Genomic DNA, 23,295 nt, shown 5'->3' with positions numbered 1-23,295 from the left:
GAATCCTTCAAAGCGACGTCAAGGATGAGATGAGAGGTTGAATGAGTGAAGCTCAAAAGATACATCAATGAGGTACCGCGTCGCAAAGAAAATGTGGGCCTGGAAGGTGAAAAAGGTCGGAGCTCCTTCCAATGATTGGGGAAGCTCGCAGTGCACCAGTCCCGAAATAGGCTAGCGCGACCTTTGATGGATATTTTCCGCTGCCAACCTCTCTTTCCACGTCTTTGCAGCCTTGCAGGGGATCGAGCCTCACTCATCGGGGTGACGCGACAACATCAAAACCATCAAGCTTCTCTCAGCGAAAACCTAGCCATCAACACCGAGCAAGGCCCGGATCACTTATTCATCGCAATCACTCTCAGTTCGAATTTGCGTATAGATATTGTCGCTCTTTCGCGACCTAGATTCACGTTTGCGACCACGCGCCTCACCTGCCCGACGAGGAGGATGTACCATCAGTTTTGGACCGAGTAATCGAAAAAGGACGTCAAGAAGACTGTAAATCTAGGAAGATACGATCAAAATGTCGGCCAATGCCGGTCAGACGGGAGCAGGAGCCCCTCCAGGAGGAGCTCCAAACGCTGGAGGCGCGCCGGGTACCTACCAGCAACCTGCATCTACAACACCAGGCGCCGCAGCTCCTCCAGTCTCGACAACCCCCATACCGCCTCCTGCCACCACACCAGCGCCTGCGCCTGCCCCCGCTGCCGCTCCAATGTCGAATCAAAATCTGAACCAGATCGTAGGTGTCCTATTTATTCATGTTTATTCTCAGGCGGGGTAAGGTCGATGGGGAAGGTGCTGCCTGCGAGGTGGTCGTAGCGACGGTGGCTCTTTCATCACGAGTGTGATGAGGTGAGATTGCCCACAAAGAGTCTCGCTCTCTCATGTCCTGCACCAGTTTCACCTGTCAGAAGCCAAGACGAAACATCATCACCGCCTCATTTGTCGAGTCTGCATCATTTCTGTATCGACTTTTGCGCATCTGGAATTATGTCGCGAGCTGCAACGGTCCAAGTGGCCCAATATTTACAGCCTCTTGATGATCTATTCTGGAACAGGGTGCATGGAGAAGTATGACGCCAGATACTATACGACGAGGACAATTATGGCTGGGAGAGGCAGAAGGCGCACCTCTTGATCCCGCATCTTGATCAACGTCTTCAACGATCCTTGGATTATTGCTAACAGAAGCTTTAGGTCACAGACTACCTTCTCAAAAGGGGTTATACCCGTACCGAGACCATCTTCCGCCAAGAATCAAGTCACCTGGGTCCAGACGGTCGACCCATTCACAACAAGGTCGACGACCTTGGCCCGAAGAAGTACCTCAAGGCCTTCAACCTGCTGCGCGAATGGGTCGAGAACAACCTCGACATCTACAAGGTGTGCTCTCAGCCTCCTCCTATCTGTCAATGCTAACACCTCCCAGTTCGAGCTGAATAAGCTGCTTTGGCCCGTCTTCGTCTACTCCTGGCTCGAGCTGGTCACGCAAGGTTACTCGGAAGATGCTAAGAGCCTCCTCAACACCCTGAAGCCATACTTTGAGAACATCCACGGCGACGACCTTAAGACCTTTTCCACCGTCACCCTGGCCCTCCACGCCAAGGAGAACCCCACCACCAAGCTCTACCGCGAGAACAAGTATCGCATCCCCCTGAACCAGCATGTTAGCGGCAATCTCTTCCACTTCCTCGAGCGTGAGCGCGACAACGGCGGCGCTGTCATTACCTACATCCTCCAGACCTTCTGTCAGCTGGATTCGACCTCTCGCGGGCCTATCGAGCCCTTTAGCTTCGAGGCAATCTACCGACGGAGTCAGAACCTGGACTTTGACGAGGTTGACCTGCAGGAGGGAATCCCTGGAGCCTTCACGGGTATCTCCAACCGAGACCTGCTCGACAAGACTGCGCCTTTGAAATTGGGTGCTTTGCCAATGGAGGAAGATCTCCGCGACGACGTGCGGGCTGAGCTTGCTGATGAGGATGCTCTCAACCCCCCGCCCGATGGCAGGTCTACTCTGGTCGACGAGTTTGACCGCAAGATCAAGAGGGAGGAGAGTGCGGATGGCCCTAACAGAAGCGATCTGCCTCTTCCCCCGTCCCGCGCCCGCGATGTTGTGATGGAGATGCAGAAGGTTAGAGAAAATCGCGATCGTTTCAAGATTGAGGGCCGCACTGGTGGCGTTGGCGTTCCCGTCAGCGCATGCATGTTTACATTCCACAACACTCTCGGAAGGTAAATCTCGTCTCTTCTTTGCTGGTGAACGCAGCTAACCAAACAGTGTCGCATGCATGGACTTCTCCCAAGACCACGAGCTGGTCGCAGTCGGCACCACTGACTCCTACATCCGCGTGTGGCATCTCGAGGGCAAGGCGCTCAAGTCAAAGAGAGCCGACGAGAAGGATTTCAAGTTCAACAACCGCAAGCTCATTGGCCACTCTGGACCGGTATACTCCGTCTCCTTCTCTGACGCCATCGCCAAGCTTGAGCACGCGCCGTTTGGCGAGGAGGGCAAGGGCGAGCAGCCCATTGAGACCAGCTCGAAGCTGTTGCTGTCTAGCTCCGCCGACGGCACCGTTCGCATCTGGTCTCTCGACATTTGGGCCTGCGTGTGTGTCTTCAAGGGTCATGACGGTCCCGTTCTGAGAGCAAGCTGGAGTCCTCACGGACACTACTTCTTGACGGGCGGTTGGGACAAGACGGCTCGCATCTGGATGCAGGACCACGCCTCGGCCCAGCGCATTCTTGTCGGACACGACTCCAGCATCTCTGCGGTTGCCTGGCATCCAAACGGTACCTACGTGTTCACCGCCTCTGACGAGACGGACAAGTCGGTTCGCATGTGGTCTGTAGTCACCGGCCAGTGCGTCCGCGTCTTTAGTGGACACACGGATTACATCTCGTCACTTGAGTGCGCACCCAACGGCAAGATCCTCGCCAGTGCCGATAACAGCGGCAACATCTTCTTCTGGGACATCCAGAAGGGCGCGCGGATCAAGCGGTCTCGCGGCCACGGCAAGGGTGGCATCTGGTCGATGAGCTTCAGCGTCGAGTCCAATGTTCTCGTGTCTGGCGGACAAGACGGCTCTGTCCGTGTATGGGATGTTGAACTGCCTGCCGAGGGCCATAAGGTTGTCCAGCAACAGGTTGGAACAGCGCCTGCGCAAGAGGGAAGTGATACCATCGTCGCTGCCACAGGACAGACGGAGCGTCCGAACGCAAGCACTCAGGGAGCTGCTGGTGGTAGCTCCAGCGCACCAAGCAGTGGCAAGAAGAAGGGCAAGGAGGTGATGATTACGCCTGACCAGATCAGCGCGTTCCCGACCAAGAAGACACCGGTCATGAAGGTGCAGTTCACGCGGATGAACCTGATTGTGGCCGGCGGCTGCTACGACCCCGACCGCTGAAAAGGATGACGAAGGCCGCCGAATAATGTTCTGGGCGGGTGGAATTAGATTGCTTTCATCCAGTTTGGCGTTGGGGGCGGGGACGAAGGGCAGGCATGTCTCTATAGGATAACCAGACCACGCAGCACGCATGCTAGCCGTCTCTGTAAATCAGAAATACACTCGGTAGTTACTTCATCTCCTTGCGATGTTTTGTTCGTCGGGCTGGAATGTCACCCACCATTTCGGTGTGCGGTGAGTGATGACTACAGGGGACGCCATTAAGCAATGGCCTGGGGCAGCTACAGGGGCCTTTGGGGGCTCCCGATCGGGCGCTGTGGCTGTAGCTCCCAATACCGAATGGGCAGCAGCGAATCACATGGTGCGGAGCAGCTGGTACCTTCGCATTGAGCGTCAGTAAGGTGAGGTAAGACCAGAACCAGAAGCGGCCGTGCTGCCTTGTCTTGCCTTGCGTAACCTCCAACTACGACATCCCGCCCTCTTCTCTCCCCCATCCGCCTGCGTGGTCTTGATCTCGTCGACGCCAATCCAATCCACGAGTATCCCGATTACTGCGCAAATACAATTACCATGGATCCTCTTGAAGAGTCGCCCTGGGGCGATTCGCAACCCACCTCCGAGCCCAGCTCCCAAGCGCCCTCCTCCCAGAACGAGCCGTCGACGACGACGTCGCAGGCCGAGGCCAAGTCGGACGCTCCCAGCTCGACCTCCGCACCCCGTCCGTCACGCTCCGGTCCCGTCCGCCGTCTAGTCGCCCAGCCCACCCGCCTTGAGGCCGTCGACGATCCTCTCGGCCCCTTGGGCCCTCTCGGCGCTCCCGGCGCCGCCGACAATGGCGCCGACGCGGGCCTGGACGCTCCGCCCGTCCCGCCGCAGAAGGAGCAGATGGTGATTCGCACCACGATGCCGCAGCAGCAGGCCAGACGTTCCGGACCGGCCGACCCGCACCGCATCGACGACGACGAGTACGACCGCCCCTCTGGCCCGAGACAGCCGCCGCCGGTGCAGGCCGCGCATCCCAGTCCCGTGCGGACGCATACCCAGCCCAGCGTGAGCGTGGAGCAGGCCAGCAAACCGACCTTTCAGATCACCGTGGGCGACCCGCACAAGGTCGGCGACCTGACCAGCTCGCATATCGTCTACTCTGTGCGGACCAAGGTTAGTCGGGAAGAACGCATGATGGGTTGGGCTGGCGCTAATGAGGTGTAGACTTCTTCCAAGGCTTACAAGCAGCCCGAGTTCGAGGTCAAGCGCAGATACCGCGATTTTCTGTGGCTCTACAACACACTACACGGAAACAACCCTGGAGTCGTTGTGCCGCCTCCGCCGGAGAAGCAGGCTGTCGGTCGTTTCGAGAGTAACTTTGTCGAGGGACGTCGGGCTGCTCTCGAGAAGATGCTGAACAAGACCGCTGCCCACCCGACACTGCAGCATGACGCGGACTTGAAGCTGTTCCTCGAGAGCGAGTCTTTCAATGTAGATGTCAAGCACAAGGAGCGCCGAGAGCCACTTCCCACCGAAAGCAAGGGCGTTCTTGGAAGCCTGGGCATCAGTGTTGGCAGCAGCAGCAAGTTCGTCGAGCAGGATGATGTAAGTGCAGTGGTGTTGTATGTATGGTGCACGACTAACAACTACAGTGGTTCCACGACCGCAAGGTGTACCTCGACGCACTCGAGAACCAGTTGAAGGCGCTGCTCAAGGCTATGGAGACAATGGTCGGCCAGCGGAAGATGATGGCAGAGGCTGCCGGAGACTTTTCCGCGTCCCTGCACGCCCTCTCCACCGTTGAGCTTTCGCCATCTCTGTCCGGCCCCCTGGATGCGCTGTCAGAGCTCCAGCTGACCATCCGCGACGTCTACGACCGCCAAGCGCAGCAGGATGTCTTGACCTTTGGTATCATCATTGAGGAGTACATCCGTCTCATTGGTTCCGTCAAGCAGGCCTTCGGCCAGAGACAAAAGGCGTTCTACGCGTGGCACTCGGCCGAGTCTGAGATGCAGAAGAAGAAGAACACCCAGGACAAGCTGCTGCGGCAGGGCAAGAGCCAGCAGGACAGGCTGAATCAGGTCAGCGCTGAGGTCGCTGACGCGGAGAGGAAGGTCCACCAGGCTAGGCTCCTGTTTGAGGATATGGGCCGTCTGATGAGGGCGGAGTTGGACCGCTTCGAGAGGGAGAAGGTGGAGGACTTCAAGAGTGGAGTTGAGACGTTCTTGGAGAGCGCGGTCGAGGCACAAAAAGAGGTACGTCACACATCCATATATCACAGACACACATGCTAACAGGCGCAGTTGATTGAAAAGTGGGAGACGTTCCTGATGCAGCTGGACGCCGAGGACGACGAGACGGTCTTTTACCGGCCGCCGGTCATCCAGTCCTCGGGCAAGCCGCCCGGCAACACGGCTATTGACAGGGCTCGTGCGACTATCAACGACGACTCCGACTAGAGGGCCGGCGCAGAGTTACGGCGCAAAAAGCTAGCTTACACCATCCTTCCAACGCAAAGCAGCAGTTTCTTCTTCTTATGAGGCATGAGATGGCGTGGGGGGCCGGATGAGTTTGGAACCAAGCGCATGTGTCGAGCCTTTCTTTGGTTGTTTATTGTTGTTGTACATATATGACAGTAGAGACCCCAGTGGTATAGGCTCAGGGCTCTCCGTAATCCCCGACTCGCTGCAGACCCGGGCACCCTGGGCGCTCTGAATCTCCTCCAACCGTTTTACCATTCCATCCATCGTCCATCGTACAAGTCCATTCATCCATCATCGCCACGTCTATGATGCACCCTTGACCTTTCCAAAGGTCTTGGCTGACTTCAATTTGTTCTGGTCAATGGAAGCGCCATAGTCGCCGATCAAATCACCCAGGTCGTAGGCGTCGTCCTCAGCGGCGGCGGCGGCGGCGTCCTTGTCCTTTGCAGCAGCAGCATCCTTTCCGCTGCCGGCCTTTGCGGCGTCACCGCCCTCGGCGTCCTTGGGGCCCTCGGCGAGATCGAAGGCGCGGCCGAAACGCTGACGGAAGGCGGCGAGCTTTCCGGCCTCGTCGACCTCGACGTTCTGGAGGGACTTGTCGGTGGGCTGCCACAGGGCGTGGTTGCGGGAGTCCTTTGCGGAGCGGACGAGCGGGGTGGGCGAGGTGGAGCGCAGGGTGTAGGTCGAGCCGTCGGAGAGCTGGATGAGCTGGGTGAAGGTGTAGGGGCGGCGAACGCGGGGGACAAAGGTTGCTGCGCGGGTTTGCGTTGTCGTGAGGGTGGGAGTGGGCGTTGTGGAGTTGTATGGCGCTGGCGAGGTGCGGGAGGATGATGTGAGGGTCGGGCGGAGGGCGAGGAGGCTTGTTGGCCTCGGCAGGTGGGAGGGGAGTTTTGACATTTTGGGCGGAGGTGGTGCGCGGCGGGCGGGCGCGATTGACCTGTGGTGGGTTGGGAATCTGAAGCTTTCGTGATGCTGCGATGCGGTGGTGAGCGTGCTGCCAAAATTTCGGTTCGGGGCCGGGCGGTTCCGTGCACGGTGAAGTGGGTGGGTTTGGATGGATGGCGCACCGGGGGAGGGATATACTTATCGATAAGGATTTTTTCTGGGCTCTCGGGGGTGAGGGACCCTTTACATCACAGCTTCTGGGAGCTGCTGCAAGGGCCCAGAGGACAATACAATTACACCGACGAACGGAATTTTTGACGAAATCAGCGGCAATTGAGGCTTCGCGACTCAAAAAGGACTGAAAGCTTCAGCGAAAGCAGAATTTGGCAGAAATTTTACAGAGGCATGGTACCTGGCGCGCAATGAGTGTGCTGGGGATTGCGCTGCGCCGGACGGCCCGGGCGAATGACTGCGGGGAGACGTCGCGGAGGGCTCTTTTCGGAGCGTGTAAGCTTGATATTGCTTCTCCTTGATGTATAGTGTATAATTGACGTCTTGCAGCCCAGATCCGTGTCCCGACGAGACCGCAATGCCCCCTCGGCCGAACAACCACGCCGTCCTCCGACATCCTCCGAGCGATACACACATCACCACGGCGGGCGTCGTCTACATGGCGCACTGAGCCGCCGACACCGCCAACGAACAAGGTTGATATGAAGGAGGAGCTGCCGGACCAGCTGCGCGGCGTGATGCGCCGGCTGGCGCACTCGGTGGTGGTGTGCACGTCGACGGACCGGGACGGGCGGCCGCGGGGGATGACGATGTCGAGCTTCGTGAGCCTGAGCATGGACCCCGTGCCGCTTGTGAGCTTTAACGTGCGGACGCCGAGCCGGACGCTGGCTGCGATTGAGGATTTGGGCGGCCGGTTTAATGTGCATGTGCTGGCGGAGGGGGAGGCTGGGGCGCGGGTCGCGGAGTGGTTCACGAGGGGGAATTCGGGCGGTGAGGTGTTTAAAGAGTTGCCTGTGGGCGTGGAGGTTGAGGAGGAGGATGGGGAGGCGCCGGTGCTTGGGGGAAGGGGGGTGCTGTTTGTGTTGAAGTGTCGGGTGCTTGGGGAGGGGGTGGTGAGGGTGAGGGATCATGTTGTTGTCGTTGGGGAGGTAGAAGGGGTGAGGAAGGGGGATGGCGAGGGATTTGGGCTTGTTTATGCGGATCGGAAGTATCGTGTGCTTGGGGATGTTTTGGTGAAGGGGGAGGAAAGGTGATGAGGCACTCTTCAGTGTTGTGAATCAATTTGTGGGCGGATGCGAGGTGTAAGATACCAATGCGTAGATGCGGATAGAGTGTATATTAGGGAAAATCGCCCACTTGAACATACTGGGGGCTATTTCTGATGGAGGCATTTGCATGACTTTGCGAGGTGATTGTGAACATCTGTTCTCCATATCGAGAGGAAGCCTGAGATTATGAGCCACTCGGTTGATCCCGAGGGGGGATGAGGTGCGACACCGAGGCCGCGGTCAAGATACCATGAACAAGCCTTTAGATACTAGCATCACCGTCGGCTGTGTTGAGGGACTTTTATAGCCTATCCAACATGGAATCACCGTCAGCTACAGTGACGCATTTTTAGGAGTGTCCCATGTCAAGACCATGCGTTGCCGCTAGCCATTGAACAAAGAGTTAGGTTATTCAAGGAGAGTTGACAGATGACAGAAGCCAAGTACATCGACAACATGACAGGGGATTGTCAGACTCGAGCGGATATATCATCATTTGCGGACAAATTGAGATATGCGGGACACAGAGGAGTTCCGATGATTTATGTGCCTGACCAGACGGACGGGATAGCCGTTGGCGTTCCGGGAGGCCGGGCCGTTTCATCGGAAATGCGGAGGCGGAGACGGAGGCGGGGTGGATGCGATCCGGCGTCCGATTAGTCGCCCGGCGGTCACGATGCCGGCTGCCGGAGTTTGATAGTGTTGAAGAAATAACAGATATCCAGGAGTTGACCTAGCTGCACGCTGATCTACTAGAGGAGCCTAAAAATTGGATGTAATCGTAATAAGGGAGAGTTTCTTTCGCAATCTTTCGGTTTCGTAGTATTTCCAGCAAAACCGGTTCAGCACAGGGTTTGAGGATGAATGCTTGTAAGACGGTTTTGGGGTCTGGTTTCTGTTCATCTTTTGTGAGATGGACCATACTAGAGAAATCAAGAGCCTCGTTCTGGATTGCGCAGTGTTATTGACGCCGAGGTTGAGGCCTTGCTAGTTACCGAGACAAGGAAAGACTCATGGAAGTCGGAAGAAGCCCATAGAAATATGTTTCTGAGTCGGATGGCCGGCTGTGCTTACGCCCTGCGTCCTCACTGCAACTCCCCAGGAATGTGGTCAATAGCCCCGGTCAACGCAGGCAAACATGGTCTAATATGTGATCTGAAGGCCCCCGGACCAAGCTGTCAATGTCGCAACAAGACATGGACCGTGCGACAGCCCTGGTGTGCCAATAATTGCAGCTTCAGCATGGGTGTCGATGCGTTGGCACAGGCAGACTGAGTGATACGGGGAAGGACGCCTCACTTCCAGCCTCGCGGGAGGGTGGGACCTAGCGGCTTTCACTTCAGGGACCTCGCGGCCTTGCCCGGGGCTGACCAACCCAAGCTGCCTGCCCGGGCGCTGCCCGCATCTTAGTCTACCGCAGGGCAGCCTGCAGGTAGGCGCCAGCGCCAGTCCAGGCATCAGAGACGGGATTGGAGACGGTGAGGGGGCGACCTATGTCTGGCGGCCCACGCCGTCGCCTTCTCGCTCCAAGGATCTAGAACCACATTGCCTGAGGTGTTGTGGAATGCGAACAGGACAGAAGATGCCAGCAGCATCGAAGACTGTTGAGGCTATTCGCAAAATGTTCAAGGAGGGGTAATGGCGACAGGCAGCACCGTAAATGGAAAAAAGAGGATGACCGCCCGGATGGAATACCCCACTGAGGGGAGGGTGCCACTTTGCAGAGGCAAGAGGCAAGGAGGGACACTGCCTGCCTTGCCTGGATAGAAGGACTTCGAAGCTGTGAAAGCTGTGTATGCTTGCTTGCTTGTTCTATTGGACGTCTGTGAGGCATTGGCAAAGGCAGCTCAAGCTCAGCTCCCTTGGTGGCAATGGCACAGTGAAAGGCACCGGCAGGCAGACAAACAAAGGCGGACAATGGGGAATGGGCAATCGCAGAAGGCGCCTTCCCATTCTCTTTTTTTCCATCTGCTGGAAGGGACCACGGCCCATACGCAGCAGGCAGTGGCCCGGTGGTGCATCTCCATCCAGCCCGCTAGAGGTGGCCCCCAGATCAGCCAATCAAGCCCCCCGCACGGTTGCTGTGGTGGCAGGGCAAGCGAATCAGAGAAGGGTCTGGAAGGCCTGGAGGTGATGGAATCGCATAGAATTTCTGAGCTGGGGGGTGAGCGTCGCTGCTTTGGGCCAGACGGGTTTCTTTTTTAGCCTCCTCCTCTTCCCCAAGTCGCTGCTTTTTCCAATTCTTTTCCTCACATCACACACCTCTCTTCTCTTTTTTCACATTCTTCTCTTACGTCCATCTCGATCAGAGCAGCGAAACACCTGCCGCATCGTAGAAGATTTGTTCATCAAGGTAAGAAGCTGCTTCCTGCCGCTGTTGCTGCTGCTCCTCCCGCTGCCCCTCGTTCCCGGTCCCTCGTCCAAGCATCTAGAAACGCCACCCCTCTTTCACTTTTTGGCTTGCATTTTCTGTCGCAATCGTCGTCAGCCTCGTCGACGAGCTTCATAATTGCATCCCATCTTCCCAAGAATTGTTGTCTAGAGACTGTCGATTTCGTCCGTCTCTCGATTTCGTCTTGACCCCTCTACCCCGCCATTCACCGTCAACCACCCCGGCCGTTTGCAACACCAGCTAACAATCCTCTCCAGAATCACGACTGTTACGCCCTAGATACCCACATCCTCCATCACAATGTCTTCCCCCGAGACTTTCGAGTTTCAGGCTGAGATCTCTCAGCTCCTGTCTCTCATCATCAACACCGTCTACTCAAACAAGGAGATTTTCCTTCGTGAACTTGTCTCCAACGCCTCTGATGCCTTGGACAAGATCCGCTATGAGTCGCTCTCCGACCCCAGCAAGCTCGACTCGGGCAAGGACCTGAGGATCGACATCATCCCCGACAAGGAGAACAAGACCCTCACCATCCGCGATACCGGTATCGGTTTCACCAAGGCTGTAAGTAGACCTGCACTTCCCAATTCACCTTCAGCTGCTGACTCCCACAGGACCTTGTCAACAACCTCGGTACCATTGCCCGCTCCGGCACCAAGCAGTTCATGGAGGCCCTCACCGCCGGTGCCGACATCTCCATGATCGGTCAGTTCGGTGTTGGTTTCTACTCTGCCTACCTCGTCGCCGACAAGGTCACCGTCGTCTCCAAGCACAACGACGACGAGCAGTACATTTGGGAGTCGTCCGCCGGCGGCACCTTCTCCATCACCCCCGACACCGAGGGTGAGGCCCTTGGCCGCGGCACCAAGATCATCCTCCACCTGAAGGATGAGCAGACCGACTACCTCAACGAGTCCAAGATCAAGGAGGTCATCAAGAAGCACTCCGAGTTCATCTCCTACCCCATCTACCTCCACGTCACCAAGGAGACCGAGAAGGAGGTCCCTGATGAGGACGCCACCGAGGAGACCACCGAGGAGGGCGACGAGAAGAAGCCCAAGGTCGAGGAGGTCGACGACGAGGAGGAGGAGAAGAAGCCCAAGACCAAGAAGGTCAAGGAGACCTCCATCGAGGAGGAGGAGCTCAACAAGCAGAAGCCCATCTGGACCCGCAACCCCCAGGACATCACCCAGGAGGAGTACGCTTCCTTCTACAAGTCCCTCTCCAACGACTGGGAGGACCACCTTGCCGTCAAGCACTTCTCCGTTGAGGGTCAGCTCGAGTTCCGCGCCATCCTCTTCGTCCCCAAGCGCGCTCCCTTCGACCTGTTCGAGACCAAGAAGACCAAGAACAACATCAAGCTCTACGTGCGCCGCGTCTTCATCACCGATGACGCCACTGACCTCATCCCCGAGTGGCTCGGCTTCGTCAAGGGTGTTGTCGACTCTGAGGACCTTCCCCTCAACCTGTCCCGTGAGACTCTCCAGCAGAACAAGATCATGAAGGTCATCAAGAAAAACATCGTCAAGAAGTCTCTTGAGCTCTTCCAGGAGATCGCCGAGGACAAGGAGCAGTTCGACAAGTTCTACTCTGCCTTCTCCAAGAACCTCAAGCTCGGCATCCACGAGGACTCCCAGAACCGCAACCTCCTCGCCAAGCTCCTCCGTTACAACTCCACCAAGTCTGGCGACGAGCTCACCTCCCTCTCCGACTACGTCACCCGCATGCCCGAGGTCCAGAAGAACATCTACTACATCACTGGCGAGTCCATCAAGGCCGTCACCAAGTCTCCCTTCCTTGACTCCCTCAAGGAGAAGAACTTTGAGGTTCTCTTCCTTGTTGACCCCATTGATGAGTACGCCATGACTCAGCTCAAGGAGTTCGAGGGCAAGAAGCTCGTGGACATCACCAAGGACTTCGAGCTCGAGGAGACCGAGGAGGAGAAGGAGAAGCGCGAGAAGGAGGAGAAGGAGTACGAGGGTCTTGCCAAGGCCCTCAAGAACGTCCTCGGCGACAAGGTCGAGAAGGTCGTCGTCTCCCACAAGCTCGTCGGCGCTCCCTGCGCCATCCGTACCGGCCAGTTCGGTTGGTCCGCCAACATGGAGCGTATCATGAAGGCCCAGGCCCTCCGCGACACCTCCATGTCCTCCTACATGTCTTCCAAGAAGACCTTTGAGATCTCCCCCAAGAGCTCCATCATCCAGGAGCTCAAGACCAAGGTCGAGAACGACGGCGAGAACGACCGCACCGTCAAGTCCATCGTCCAGCTCCTCTTCGAGACCTCCCTGCTGGTCTCTGGCTTCACCATTGACGAGCCCGCCAGCTTCGCCGAGCGCATCCACAAGCTCGTCCAGCTCGGCCTCAACATCGATGAGGAGGAGGAGAAGACCGAGGGTGCTCCCGCCGCCGACGCGCCTGCCGTCGAGACCGGCGACAGCGCCATGGAGGAGGTTGACTAAATGGGTTTGGAATGACACGGATACCAGAGAAAAGTTCATTGGAGTTGGACGGTTTTCGGTTTTTTAAGGTTTCGGAATGTTTCCATAATTCCCCCAGCTTAGAAGCATGGGTGTATTCTAGTTAGCCCGTCATGATCATGAGACAGATGAGGTAGACGCCAGAATTGGAACGGTTAAAACAGTTAATCATGGTCCTATTGTGATATCCTTCTGTGTCCCCTCAGAGGCCAACGGCGCTATTGACGAAGTGAGGCATGAGAATTTCAGCGGGCGCTTGTTCATCAAGCGTTCACTAATCCCAATTCCTGGAGCTTCGATTTAATGTTTCGGACGAGCTTTGCAACGCAGCGCCCAACCTGACTCATCGCAGCCTCAATCGCCACAGCCCTAAGGTCTACCGGCGATCGAAGGCAAAGCCCCGCGATTGACGCCACGCGGCCCACCCTGACGACCGGAGACACGCGATTCATAAGCCGACTTCTGGGCTTAACCCGCATCCGAAATCAGTTGAATATTTCGGCTAGCCCTTTTGGCTCAGTGGTAGAGCGTCGCACTCGTACGTACGTGATCATGCGAAGGTCCACGGTTCAATCCCGTGAGGGGGCAATCCCTTTTTGCATTTTCGTCTTCTTTTCGAGTCAAGACGATTATCATCACATCTTCTGTAGGGTCCTTCGTGATTTTTGCTCATTACAATTATAAACCGCTGTAAAAGTGCTTTTCTTTGAAAGAGGCCCACGCTTTCATTAACAACTAACACGACACTTTTCCCCTCTCACTTTCATCTTCCCGCCTTCAATAACTCCGTCCAATCTCCTCCCATCAACAAACACATCCTCGCATCCCAGCTCAATATCGCCTGATGTCCCCTCCGGCGTCCAGACCTCCGCCTCAATCGTATCCCCTCTCGCCTCAACAACGGCCCCAAACTCCCCTCCAGCACCACCGCCATCACCCCACGCCGCCCTCACGCTCTTCAAATCGCCCAGCATCGGCCTAAACACCCACCTCTTCCACCCGACGACCTCCAGCCCGACGGCCTTGAAACTCAGCGCCTGCGTCGGCCCCGTGGACCAGCTGTGCGAGAGGGAGGTGTAGGCCGCGTCGTAGTTGTAGCCCCGCCGCGAGCGGTAGTACAGCGAGCCGTTGGCGGACATGCCCTCGACGAGGGTCTCGCCGCCCGTCATCTGCGGCGCGTCGAGCATGTAACCCCAGGTGCGGCGCATGAGGCGCAGCGCGCGGAGGGGGCGGGCGGCGGCGTAGTGCGCGAGGACCTCGATGCTGGAGATGAAGGGGGAGATTGTGTCGGGGAGTTCGGGGGTGACGGGGCCGATGGGGTTCCAGTTGCGGGTGAGGGCGGCGGAGATGGCGGCGGCGTGGGACGGGGAGGTGGTGAGGTTGTAGAGCAGGGCGAGGGCGTTGCCGTCCTGCGGGTGGAGGAGGGCGCCGGCTTCGGTCTCGTTGTCGCGGTAGAGGGAGGCGGCGGGGTCCCAGAGGACGGCGTTGTAGGCGGTCTTGAGGCGGGCGGCAGCGGCGGACCAGGCGCGGAAGTCGGTCGTGCGGGAGGTGGCGGCGGCGAGGGAGGCGAGGGAGACGAGGGCGTGGTGGTTGAGGGCGTTGAGGGCGGAGTTGAAGCCGCCGCCGCCGAGTCGGGCCCAGTCGTTCGGCTCGACCTGCTCGGCGAGGCCGACAGGGTTGGCATTGAGGGCGCGGAGGATGTAGGACACGCCGGAGGAGATGCCGGGCCAGTGGGCGTCGACCCAGGAGGCGTCGCTGGTGAAGATTGCGTAGTTGAAGCAGGCGATGAGGGTCCAGGCGTGGTAGGTGTCGCTGCGGGCGCCGCGGCGCCAGGAGCCGGTTGTCGGGCCGGCGAAGGGGAGGGCGCCGGTGGTGGCGTTCTGGTACATGAACATGGTCTCGAGGGCGTAGTAGACGGATTCGAGGCCGACGGGGCCGAGGCCGAGGTAGGCGGTGGTCCCCGCGATGCCAAGGTCGCCGGGCCAGACGGCGCGGTCGCGTTTGGCACCGTCGAGGAGCATGGGGCCCTCGGCGCCGAGGGTGGCGTTGTAGGCCCAGCCGGGGTTGACTTGCGGCAGGTGGCGGGAGGTGTTGGGGGGCGCGATGTTGGTCTGGGCGGTGAAGACGCCGGCGTACCACGCGCGGGTGAGGAGGTCGTCGTCCGGAGTGTGGAAGTGGCCGTGGTAGGCGGAGGGGTCCGGCTGGGAGGGGGAGTAGGCGAGGTGGCAGATGATGTTGGAGAGGGTGACGGGGGCGAAGGCGTGGATGGTGAGGTACTTGAAGCCGCCGCGGAAGCGCTCCGTGGGCATCTTGTAGGAGGTCTGGGACGGGGCGAGGGAGACGTTGAGGGCCTTGTCGTAGTCCTGGGTCGGGACGGCGCCTGTGTCGTCTGAGATTTCGCGGACGAAGGAGGGAGACTCGGCGAAGGCGAGGGAGAAGTGCGGGGTGGTGATGTTGGCGATGTTTGTTGACGTGTTTAAGGAGATGAGGCCGCCGACGTAGGGGAACTCGAGGGAGACTTGGGAGTCTGCCGGGAGGCTGAGGATGTAGGATCCATCTTGGGCGGTCGTCACCTCGGCGTCGGAGGTGATGGCGTGGATTCGTTTAGGGGGGACGAGGCGGGTTGACGGGGACTTGATGTAGGACTCCCAGGGCCGTGATGGAGATGGCTCAATGGCCTGGGCGAAGGGGAGGAGGGCCAGCAGCCAGCTGAAGCGTGCCATCGTGAGACCTTGCGAGGCGTGCCATTTTTCGAGATTGGGTATGCGGTTGGTGGTTGCTATTTCTATGGTGTTGTGTGGTTGGTTGTCGTAGTGGGGGTTGGAGATGGACACAATTTCCCCGCGATTTCTCCAGGTTGAGGGGATGTCGGGGTAAATCTGCGCGAGGGGATTGGGGGGCGTCTATCCGCGGGCGGGGTTGAACGGTGAGTATCGTCGTATTTGTGCCGTGGGCTTGATGCAGGCTGTATGCGTGTATGCTGCCAAGGTTTGTCGTCACATCTGCGATCGAAGTGCGGTGAGTAGCATTGGGGGGTCGATTGCGTCTGCAGCCCAGATTGATGTCAGCATGCAGGTGTTGTGGGTGGTCAGGCGAGTGGTGAGCAACGGCGATGGAGGTTTGATGAGACTGAGATCTCGCGTTGGGTTGAGGCACGATGGCGGACTTGATGAAGAAAAGGCATCAATGGCTGGTGGTCCTAATTAACATTGTGCATCCGACCGATTGCCTTCGTCTTGAGCTACCGCTTGGCAACTCCATCCATCGGTCCGCCTCCGTGAGGGACTCATTTAGTCGATGTCCAGGCTGGAATGCTTTACCATCGACTCAACTTCTAATCGTCCACCATCCGGAGAAACGCCCTTGACATGATGCTAAGCTTGAGATACTGATGAAATACGGCTGGTTTGCCACAGCTTTCGCTCAAAGTCTGTAGTCAGAGAAATTGAACTTCTGAAGTGTTCGAACTCATCAAGACTTCCTCAGTATCGAATCATATCAGGTATAAATTGACACTGAAGCAACGTCGGACATTGCTTGCCTTCTCACAAATATATCCTTTCGAAGAGCTGTGCCCGGACATAGATCTAAGTCTTCAAAGAACACTGCGTCAACCGAGCACTGCATCAGCCTAGTAGGCTGCAAAATGTCTACGACGGCCGTATTATTGTCTTCATACATGTAATGATCACGAATAGACGGACACCAGCGACGATGGGAAACCGAGGTGTATGGAATAAGCGTGGTGAAGTTGACGTCCTGGACGGCGTTATACGTGACTTTATACTCTCTTGATCGAAATCATCGCCAGATCAGAACGAATGCAAAAGCTCGGAATATTTGTGAGGGATCCCGTCCCAGATTTGACTGGACCTTTTAAAAGAAACACGGCGAGATGAAGGGTCTCTTCGTTGTCTTTCAAGGGCGCCACTACCTAACGAGGAGCTCAAGTCATCAAGCTCACGATTAGCCTTCGCAGCTATACACACGGATCATATAAAACGTGGAGATCCACAGTTCATCTCTGAAGCAGACAATCTTCAATGCCTGTCTGTCCGGCGTTGATTGTGGCTTCATCAACTCTACTCCAAGCTGGAGAATCATGCAGCGTCGGTGAAACTTGTATTGGCGGCTGATGATTGTGAATGTCCAGTGTGTCATGACGCTATATCATTTTCCGACATTTCTGTGGGTTGATTTTCCCGTAATCCACGGGAATCAAAGACGAAGAAGACTTTCAAATCAGCTTGACTAGTTTCCGAAGCTCACAACACGCAATGCCGACGCGTGGCCAAATACTTATACCGTCTTGGCTCTTTTCAAGCTGGAGGCATGGGCATTACACTGATTTTGTGCAACTAAGGTCATGCAGAATGTTGGTATTTATCTGGTGTTCCGTATAGCAGCTGAGAACCACTATTTTTTGGGCACTTTCGCCATCCATGGATCCTTTGCACTTGGAAAGCCTCAATAGGGGCCCACGGTAACGCCCGTTAATCAAGCCGCAGCTGAGAGCTGCGAACTTCGAAAGAGGCGACTTCTAGATAGCACAACAGAATGGCCGAGTTGCGATGGGCACTGTGTTGTTCGTGTATGCAAAGAACGTTAACACAAGAGACGATGCCAGAGCAGGAAGAAGAAGGATGTTGAGGAGGCACAGGCAGTGTGGACGCCTTTCAAGTCAGTCTAAACGCGTCTAAAGTAAGAAGAAGCACAGTCACAAGTGGAGAGACATGATAGCCCGTACCCAGACACAAGATTCTGCCGAGTTGGTTCTTGACCATGGGGATGAGTTATATAGTACACGAGCGATGGTACCGCCTTCAAAAGCACCATTTTCGTAACGAAGCCCTCGAGAACCATTAAAGACCTATTTCAGTAGTATAAAACACTGCCCTCGCCACAAGCAATGAAAGGTTCAAGCACCAATGCAAACGCAGGCGGTATACCTTTCTCTTCATGCCTGGAAGTTACGTCTAGGACGCTGCCGACTTGCGTGCCCATCATGTTTTGGGACGACTTCGACTGGCAAACCACATCACCCAAGACCTCTCGCCGTCCTTGTCGGTTGGTTCTGTCTGAATATGCTACTATTGAGGGGCGATGATGGTAATCGTGTATAGAATCAAACACGAGACTCCCGTTGGCGGACCTCAGGTCGTGGTGCATCGATCGGCCTTGCAATGCCCCAAATGGGGAGGTTACAGACTGCTTCATCCACCTGCACAATCGAAGATGAGTATCTGCGGGGAAATATGAAAGCTGCGGGCAGCCGTCGTATTTTATACCGATCTTTCGAAAGGGAACCTGTTGATCTTGAAGTTAGCAAAATGTCGCACTCTGCTAATGTCTGAAAGGATTTGAGAACTTGTTACGCGTTGTGACTTACTAGCTCCCCTTGATATCGAAACATCTCTACTGAAGCAGTATAAAGGCCATTCGGATGCGAATCGGATGCGAACCAAGATAGAAAATCTTATCAATGATGTCGGTCCTGGCGAAGGAGAATCCGCAGGTCCATGGCTGCCAAGTTCCCTCTGACGCGATCGCGTTACTGCGAGGATGGTGTCTACAGGCCTAGTATCATCTGCGTGAGTCTTTTATGCTGTGGTATCGGTCGTCGCTGGACGTTGTTTCTGGCAGAATACTTGAGAATGAACAGAGATGGCCACACGATTGATCTAGGTCGACTGCCTAACGCGGCTCGTGTAGGAAGACCGCCGCAGCTGATGTACTTTCCAGAGACAAAGCTCAGAGATCCGGTACCACTTTCTCTGTGGAAAACACCATTCTATTCGCTCTGGGAGTCGGTATTCTGATTACAGCAGACCCTAGCCTCCTTATATGTCCCCTCGGCATCATCGAACCCCTCGAGAGAGGCGACTGGCAGAGGTCTCGATCGGTAGATGCAGAGAGCGTACGTGGTCCGCAGATGGCCAGCTTTAAAAACCTCTTTGACCTCGTTAAAAACATCCAAGACGGCAAATGTATTTTCGAGCGATCCCCCTGACTCCGAGCAGCTCAGAGGTCTCCTCCTGACAAGTCTTCCCAGATTCCGTATGGGTTCGAAATAGATGGCAAAGGTTTCTCGGCAAGCAGGCTTCGGGGCCCCTTTTCGTCGTTCGTAGGCAGTTATTCGGCTAGAATCATCGTCGAGGTCGGCGTCAGAGGGGTTCGTGCTGATGGGCAAAGTTGAAGAGTGACACGTCCGTATTCTTGAACCGGATGTCTCTTGACCCTAGAACTAGTGGGACACTGCATTCTGTGCCGGGCAACGAGTCACATTGTTCGCAGAGCGAACAAATGGCCTCATGATACCTATATAGCCTCCGCGCTCGAGACGAGGGCAGCTGCAGCATGCATGTCGACTGAAATTCAAGAAGATCCAAGATGAAATGACACGATAACACGAGCAGAACGCAAACTCGTCGAGAAACACATTCAACCTTCAAACGCACACATTGACGCATCTCCCACATCGCCCGCAAGACTAAACTCTGCCCATCACCCCACTACATAGGCTCCAGACCGAGGCGAACCAAAGTCCCATTTCCAAAACCCACACCTCAAAAACTCTTCCCACTTTCCCCAGCACCAGCCAACACTCACGGCCATACCTACAATCGCCAAAAGGTTCACCACGAGCCGACCCGGCGATGAGCAACACAAAGACCAGCACATGCTGGCCGCACCAGACCGCACCAAAAAGCAAGCTCTCCCGAACCCCAGGGGAGGGGGGACACGGGATCGCCTGGCCGCTCGTCATCTCCCAGAAACCGGCCGTTTGGTGCTGCCTAGCACCATCCACCTGAATTCAGGGGCGCGCGGGGACGGGGAGGAGGAGGGGGGGTGGGCATGCAACGGCGGAGCTTGGAGTTAAAGCGGGAAAAAGGGCATACGCCCGCGGAACCCCGTTCAACGTCACGATCACCTTGTTGCTGCTGGTCCCGACTTCTCCGTGGGAGATAAGCAGTGGAATGCTCCGTGGAAACCGACGGGATGGTGAGCGACGATAGCAGCTAACTTAGAAACACCAAAGTCCCATCACGCTGCCTGGCTCCCGGCCACCGGGAAGAATGATCCAGGAACCTGCGGGACGGGAAGGGCGTTGTGCTCTTGCATCGTGCGTTGCCGTAGGCTTGCTTGCCTTGCCTTGCCGCTGGCCTTGTAAGGCAGTCGTATATTGCGATCGTGGAATAAGCTGGACACACCGCACACATGCACATGTCTGCTGCCTGATTTTCCCCAACGAGAGGGAGGGAGCCGGATTTGAAGAAAGGCAAGAGGTGCGCGACCAAAGTCCATCCTGCGGCCATCTCCGCCGAGCTTTGTGGCTGTAGGCAGTCAAATTAACACGTCTGGTGAGAGGTCCAATGAGTAGCCAAAGACGGAGCATCATTGTTGACGTCTGAATAGCCTCTGGTCCGAGCCATCGCCGTGAATCCTCCTGACGGCATCCCCCGGCTAAAACATGTGCATCCTTTGGCGGGCTTTGAGAGGTTATTCGGAAGCCTAGGGGCTCGTTAATTAGCCGCTGGTCTTGGAAGTCTCCACGATGGCGAGCTTCTTGGTTCGTGACCCATATAAGACGGGCCCCATTGAAGGAAGGCGTTGCCGTGTGCTTGGGTTTGTCAGACTCCGCAAGAGGTCGTCCGTACCTCGCCGGGGTCAGAATGTTGCCATTCCACTTTGTGGTCAGGGATTTGGAAGCAGGACCTCTCCCCTCGGCCGAACGTCGCGAGGTCGAAACGGGTTCAAGACTTCAGAGACTGGGAACGCAAAGGCAGGGATTCCGTCGTATCTTGGACGTCGTTGCATCTGTCCCTGATTGGAGATCGACATGGCCAAGTTGGCAGAGCAAGAACCCGAGCTGCATGAAACTGACCCATCAAACCGACGCTGGCCTTGGACATCCTTGGTCTTTCGTTGTCATTCGCAGGGAGTTGATGCGCTGCTTTATCCGCTGAATAAGTGACTCCAGCCGTTGAAGACCATGTACCGAAGAGAGAATGGAGAAGGTGATTAACAAGAAGTTGACGGCTCAGCAAATCAGCCAAGAGGAAAACAAACATCCAGCACCGCCAGGGTCTGGGGTACCTTACCCATCTTTGCGGCCGTAGCCGAATCCCTCACCTCCCACACACGATTCCACACCTTCCCAGCCCTCCGCGGTGAGGAAGGAATCGAATCCTCGCGCTGAGCAGGACAACAGAATACCTCACTCTAGAAGGGGGGCTCCAAAGTCCCAAAGGCGTCGAAGCATACAGAATGCTTCTGTAGGATCTTGCCTTGGATCCTGCCGGCAGACTCCCTCTCAGCCCTTTGGTCGTCCCAGGGCAGCGGGAAGGAAAAGAGGCATCGGGTTCCTTCGGAGGCGTCCCAATCACCTGCCGTCAAGGACGCAACCCCGGTCGTTCGCAGTCCTGGTCCTCAAAGAGAGCGGTGGTTCGTGCGTCACTCCATCTCCGCCGCCCGCTGGCAGCAGCCACGACGCGGGAGTCTAAGCGTCCGGGTACCGGGGTGTTGAGCTCTAGAGTGAAGTCTGATTGATGGGATGTTCGCGCTAGCCCGGCGGACGTTGGGGGCCAAGCTCCTTCCCAGAGCGTTTTGTGTGCGTGTGTGTGCGTATGTGCATCAAGTCAGAAGCACGAGTTTCCGTAAGGAGATGTAGGAGATGTCATGCCTGCATGGCTGGCCGTTGCTGTGCCGCAATGCCACGGCCGGATGCCCACGAGTGACTTCGGAGCAGTCTCCGTCGTCAGGAGGTAAGAGAGGACGAAAACCAGGCCGGTTCCTAGCATAGCTGATGGGGAAGTGGGCGGCTGCTGCTGTCGCGTTCCCTGTTCTCCCAATTCGCGTGGTTTGTTTAACATCCGAACCGGGCCGGCATTAACATACCGGAGGCCCCCCCCTTTTGCTCTCACGATACGTACGTACGGCCATCGATGCTGTCGAACAGCACCACCACCCCGCTCCCCGTCTTCAGGCATCAAACAGATGAACCTGGAACGTTGCATTCTGGTCGCTTGCTCGCACGACCCCGATTCAAATGCTGTGGGCCCCTCGCACTATGAAAAATGCTCCACAGAGCGGCCGACACGAGGCTATTCCCTTCCTGGACTGCCATTCGAGGTACGCGATCAAGCGTGGGGTCATGGCTCTTGCGGGACCCCATGGCGTCTCCATCGCTCGACAAGGGGAAATTCGTTGTTGACTCTCTCTTTCTCTCTTCCTCTCTCCATGGTGCGAGGACCACGGCCGGCCTTCTCAGACCATCTTGCCAAGGTTGATGTCTGCGTGCGTGCCGCGTGTGTCATTCCGACAACCTGGAAACTTGTCAAGCTCCTTAATGACCAAACCCTGCGCAATGGCTGGCATGGGTACCTGGACTTGATGGCTGATTTCCTCCCGAGTGTTTGGCGGGTGTTTTTATCCGATAAGCCTGCGAATCTGCTGCCTCGAGGGCTGGTCAGCATTACAGAAGAACAAAAGTCCCAAATTGTTTGCCTCTCACCGAGCTGTTGAGACAGTTGAAATCCTCACCGACGTCGTTTCACGCCGTAAACGCCATCCCGTCGATGCGTCTAGATGCCAGAGGAGCCTTTGCCGCCAGGTTGCCACAATGATGGCCACTTGGTTCGTGGGCCTTGCCGGTCATTGCCTGCCCCCTTCGGCATGGATACTTGACCTGCATCCACATTGTTTACCGAAATCGGTAGATGCTCTCCCTTCCGCTCTTTTTGTATCATGGATGCATGTAAGGGTACGGCAAAAAGTGATGCGATCGCTGCAAATGTGCATATTTCCAACCCGACTGTCAGCGACAGCTCAGACTCGTCTAAAAATGCTAAATTCCGGCAACGCAGATGCGAAAAAAAAAAGAGAGCAAAGATTCAAATAAATCCTGTAAAATCATATGCGAATATCCCAATGTCTAAATCCCGGTAGGCAACGCCAAAGACACCCGCGGTTCTGTCGAGTCACATCAATCGCGGGCGTCGCCAAAGAACACCGAACCATTCCCGCCATAAACCCTGGAAACCTCCATCTCACTTGAGACCGTTCCACAATGCACCCACATGCCATGGTACGCAACACCCCATTCGAAGCTCTGTCAAGGATGACTGACACCCGCCAGATGAAGGTCGGCCGAGTCGCGGCCATTTCCCGAACATTTTCCCTTTTGATATTCCCCAGCTCGTCAGGCCGTACGGGATCTGCAGCGGCAGGCATATTTTCGGTCCGTAGCGCAGCACGAGGGCGCATATCGCGAGGCTTCGGCCATGTTCGAGCCATTCTGGTGACATGGCATGTACCGTGGCGTCTTCCCAACTCATATCAGATCCTCATGTGGTGGTGTTCGGCTCCCTGAGGTCGAGTAAC

The 23,295-nt window shown here is 56.5% G+C and overlaps 6 protein-coding genes across 6 annotated transcripts; 4 read left to right on the top strand and 2 right to left on the bottom strand.

Moving 5' to 3' along the window:
- Window positions 1-523: 523 nt before the first annotated feature.
- Window positions 524-3,410, top strand: taf5 (Transcription initiation factor TFIID subunit 5; the record flags this gene model as incomplete). Its single annotated transcript, XM_032033365.1, has 4 exons — window positions 524-742; window positions 1,201-1,386; window positions 1,433-2,238; window positions 2,285-3,410. 4 exons carry the CDS (start codon window positions 524-526, stop codon window positions 3,408-3,410), a joined length of 2,337 nt encoding a protein of 778 aa, XP_031893425.1.
- Window positions 3,411-3,980: 570 nt separating this feature from the next.
- On the top strand, window positions 3,981-5,854 carry vps5 (Vacuolar protein sorting-associated protein vps5; the record flags this gene model as incomplete). Its single annotated transcript, XM_032033354.1, has 4 exons — window positions 3,981-4,568; window positions 4,620-5,000; window positions 5,048-5,650; window positions 5,699-5,854. 4 exons carry the CDS (start codon window positions 3,981-3,983, stop codon window positions 5,852-5,854), a joined length of 1,728 nt encoding a protein of 575 aa, XP_031893424.1.
- Window positions 5,855-6,181: 327 nt separating this feature from the next.
- On the bottom strand, window positions 6,182-6,775 carry CGGC5_v005212 (mitochondrial 54S ribosomal protein bL31m; the record flags this gene model as incomplete). The annotated part of the gene is made up of 1 exon (XM_032033342.1): window positions 6,182-6,775. One exon carries the CDS (start codon window positions 6,773-6,775, stop codon window positions 6,182-6,184), a length of 594 nt encoding a protein of 197 aa, XP_031893423.1.
- A 410-nt stretch (window positions 6,776-7,185) lies between these two features.
- Window positions 7,186-8,028, top strand: CGGC5_v005211 (Uncharacterized protein; the record flags this gene model as incomplete). The annotated part of the gene is made up of 2 exons (XM_066151413.1): window positions 7,186-7,270; window positions 7,325-8,028. The coding sequence occupies 2 exons, from the start codon at window positions 7,186-7,188 to the stop codon at window positions 8,026-8,028; spliced, it is 789 nt and encodes a 262-aa protein (XP_066009207.1).
- Window positions 8,029-10,735: 2,707 nt separating this feature from the next.
- CGGC5_v005210 (Heat shock protein 90-like protein) lies at window positions 10,736-12,894 on the top strand (the record flags this gene model as incomplete). The annotated part of the gene is made up of 2 exons (XM_032033330.1): window positions 10,736-10,999; window positions 11,050-12,894. The coding sequence occupies 2 exons, from the start codon at window positions 10,736-10,738 to the stop codon at window positions 12,892-12,894; spliced, it is 2,109 nt and encodes a 702-aa protein (XP_031893422.1).
- A 746-nt stretch (window positions 12,895-13,640) lies between these two features.
- Window positions 13,641-15,635, bottom strand: CGGC5_v005209 (uncharacterized protein; the record flags this gene model as incomplete). Its single annotated transcript, XM_032033318.1, has 1 exon — window positions 13,641-15,635. The coding sequence occupies one exon, from the start codon at window positions 15,633-15,635 to the stop codon at window positions 13,641-13,643; it is 1,995 nt and encodes a 664-aa protein (XP_031893065.1).
- Window positions 15,636-23,295: the final 7,660 nt, after the last annotated feature.

The sequence above is a fragment of the Colletotrichum fructicola genome (assembly GCF_000319635.2).
Source record: "Colletotrichum fructicola Nara gc5 chromosome Unknown KSG_Nara_v1_contig03, whole genome shotgun sequence".
NCBI classification, from domain to species: domain Eukaryota; kingdom Fungi; phylum Ascomycota; class Sordariomycetes; order Glomerellales; family Glomerellaceae; genus Colletotrichum; species Colletotrichum fructicola.
This window is presented reverse-complemented; position numbering and strand designations above follow the sequence as displayed.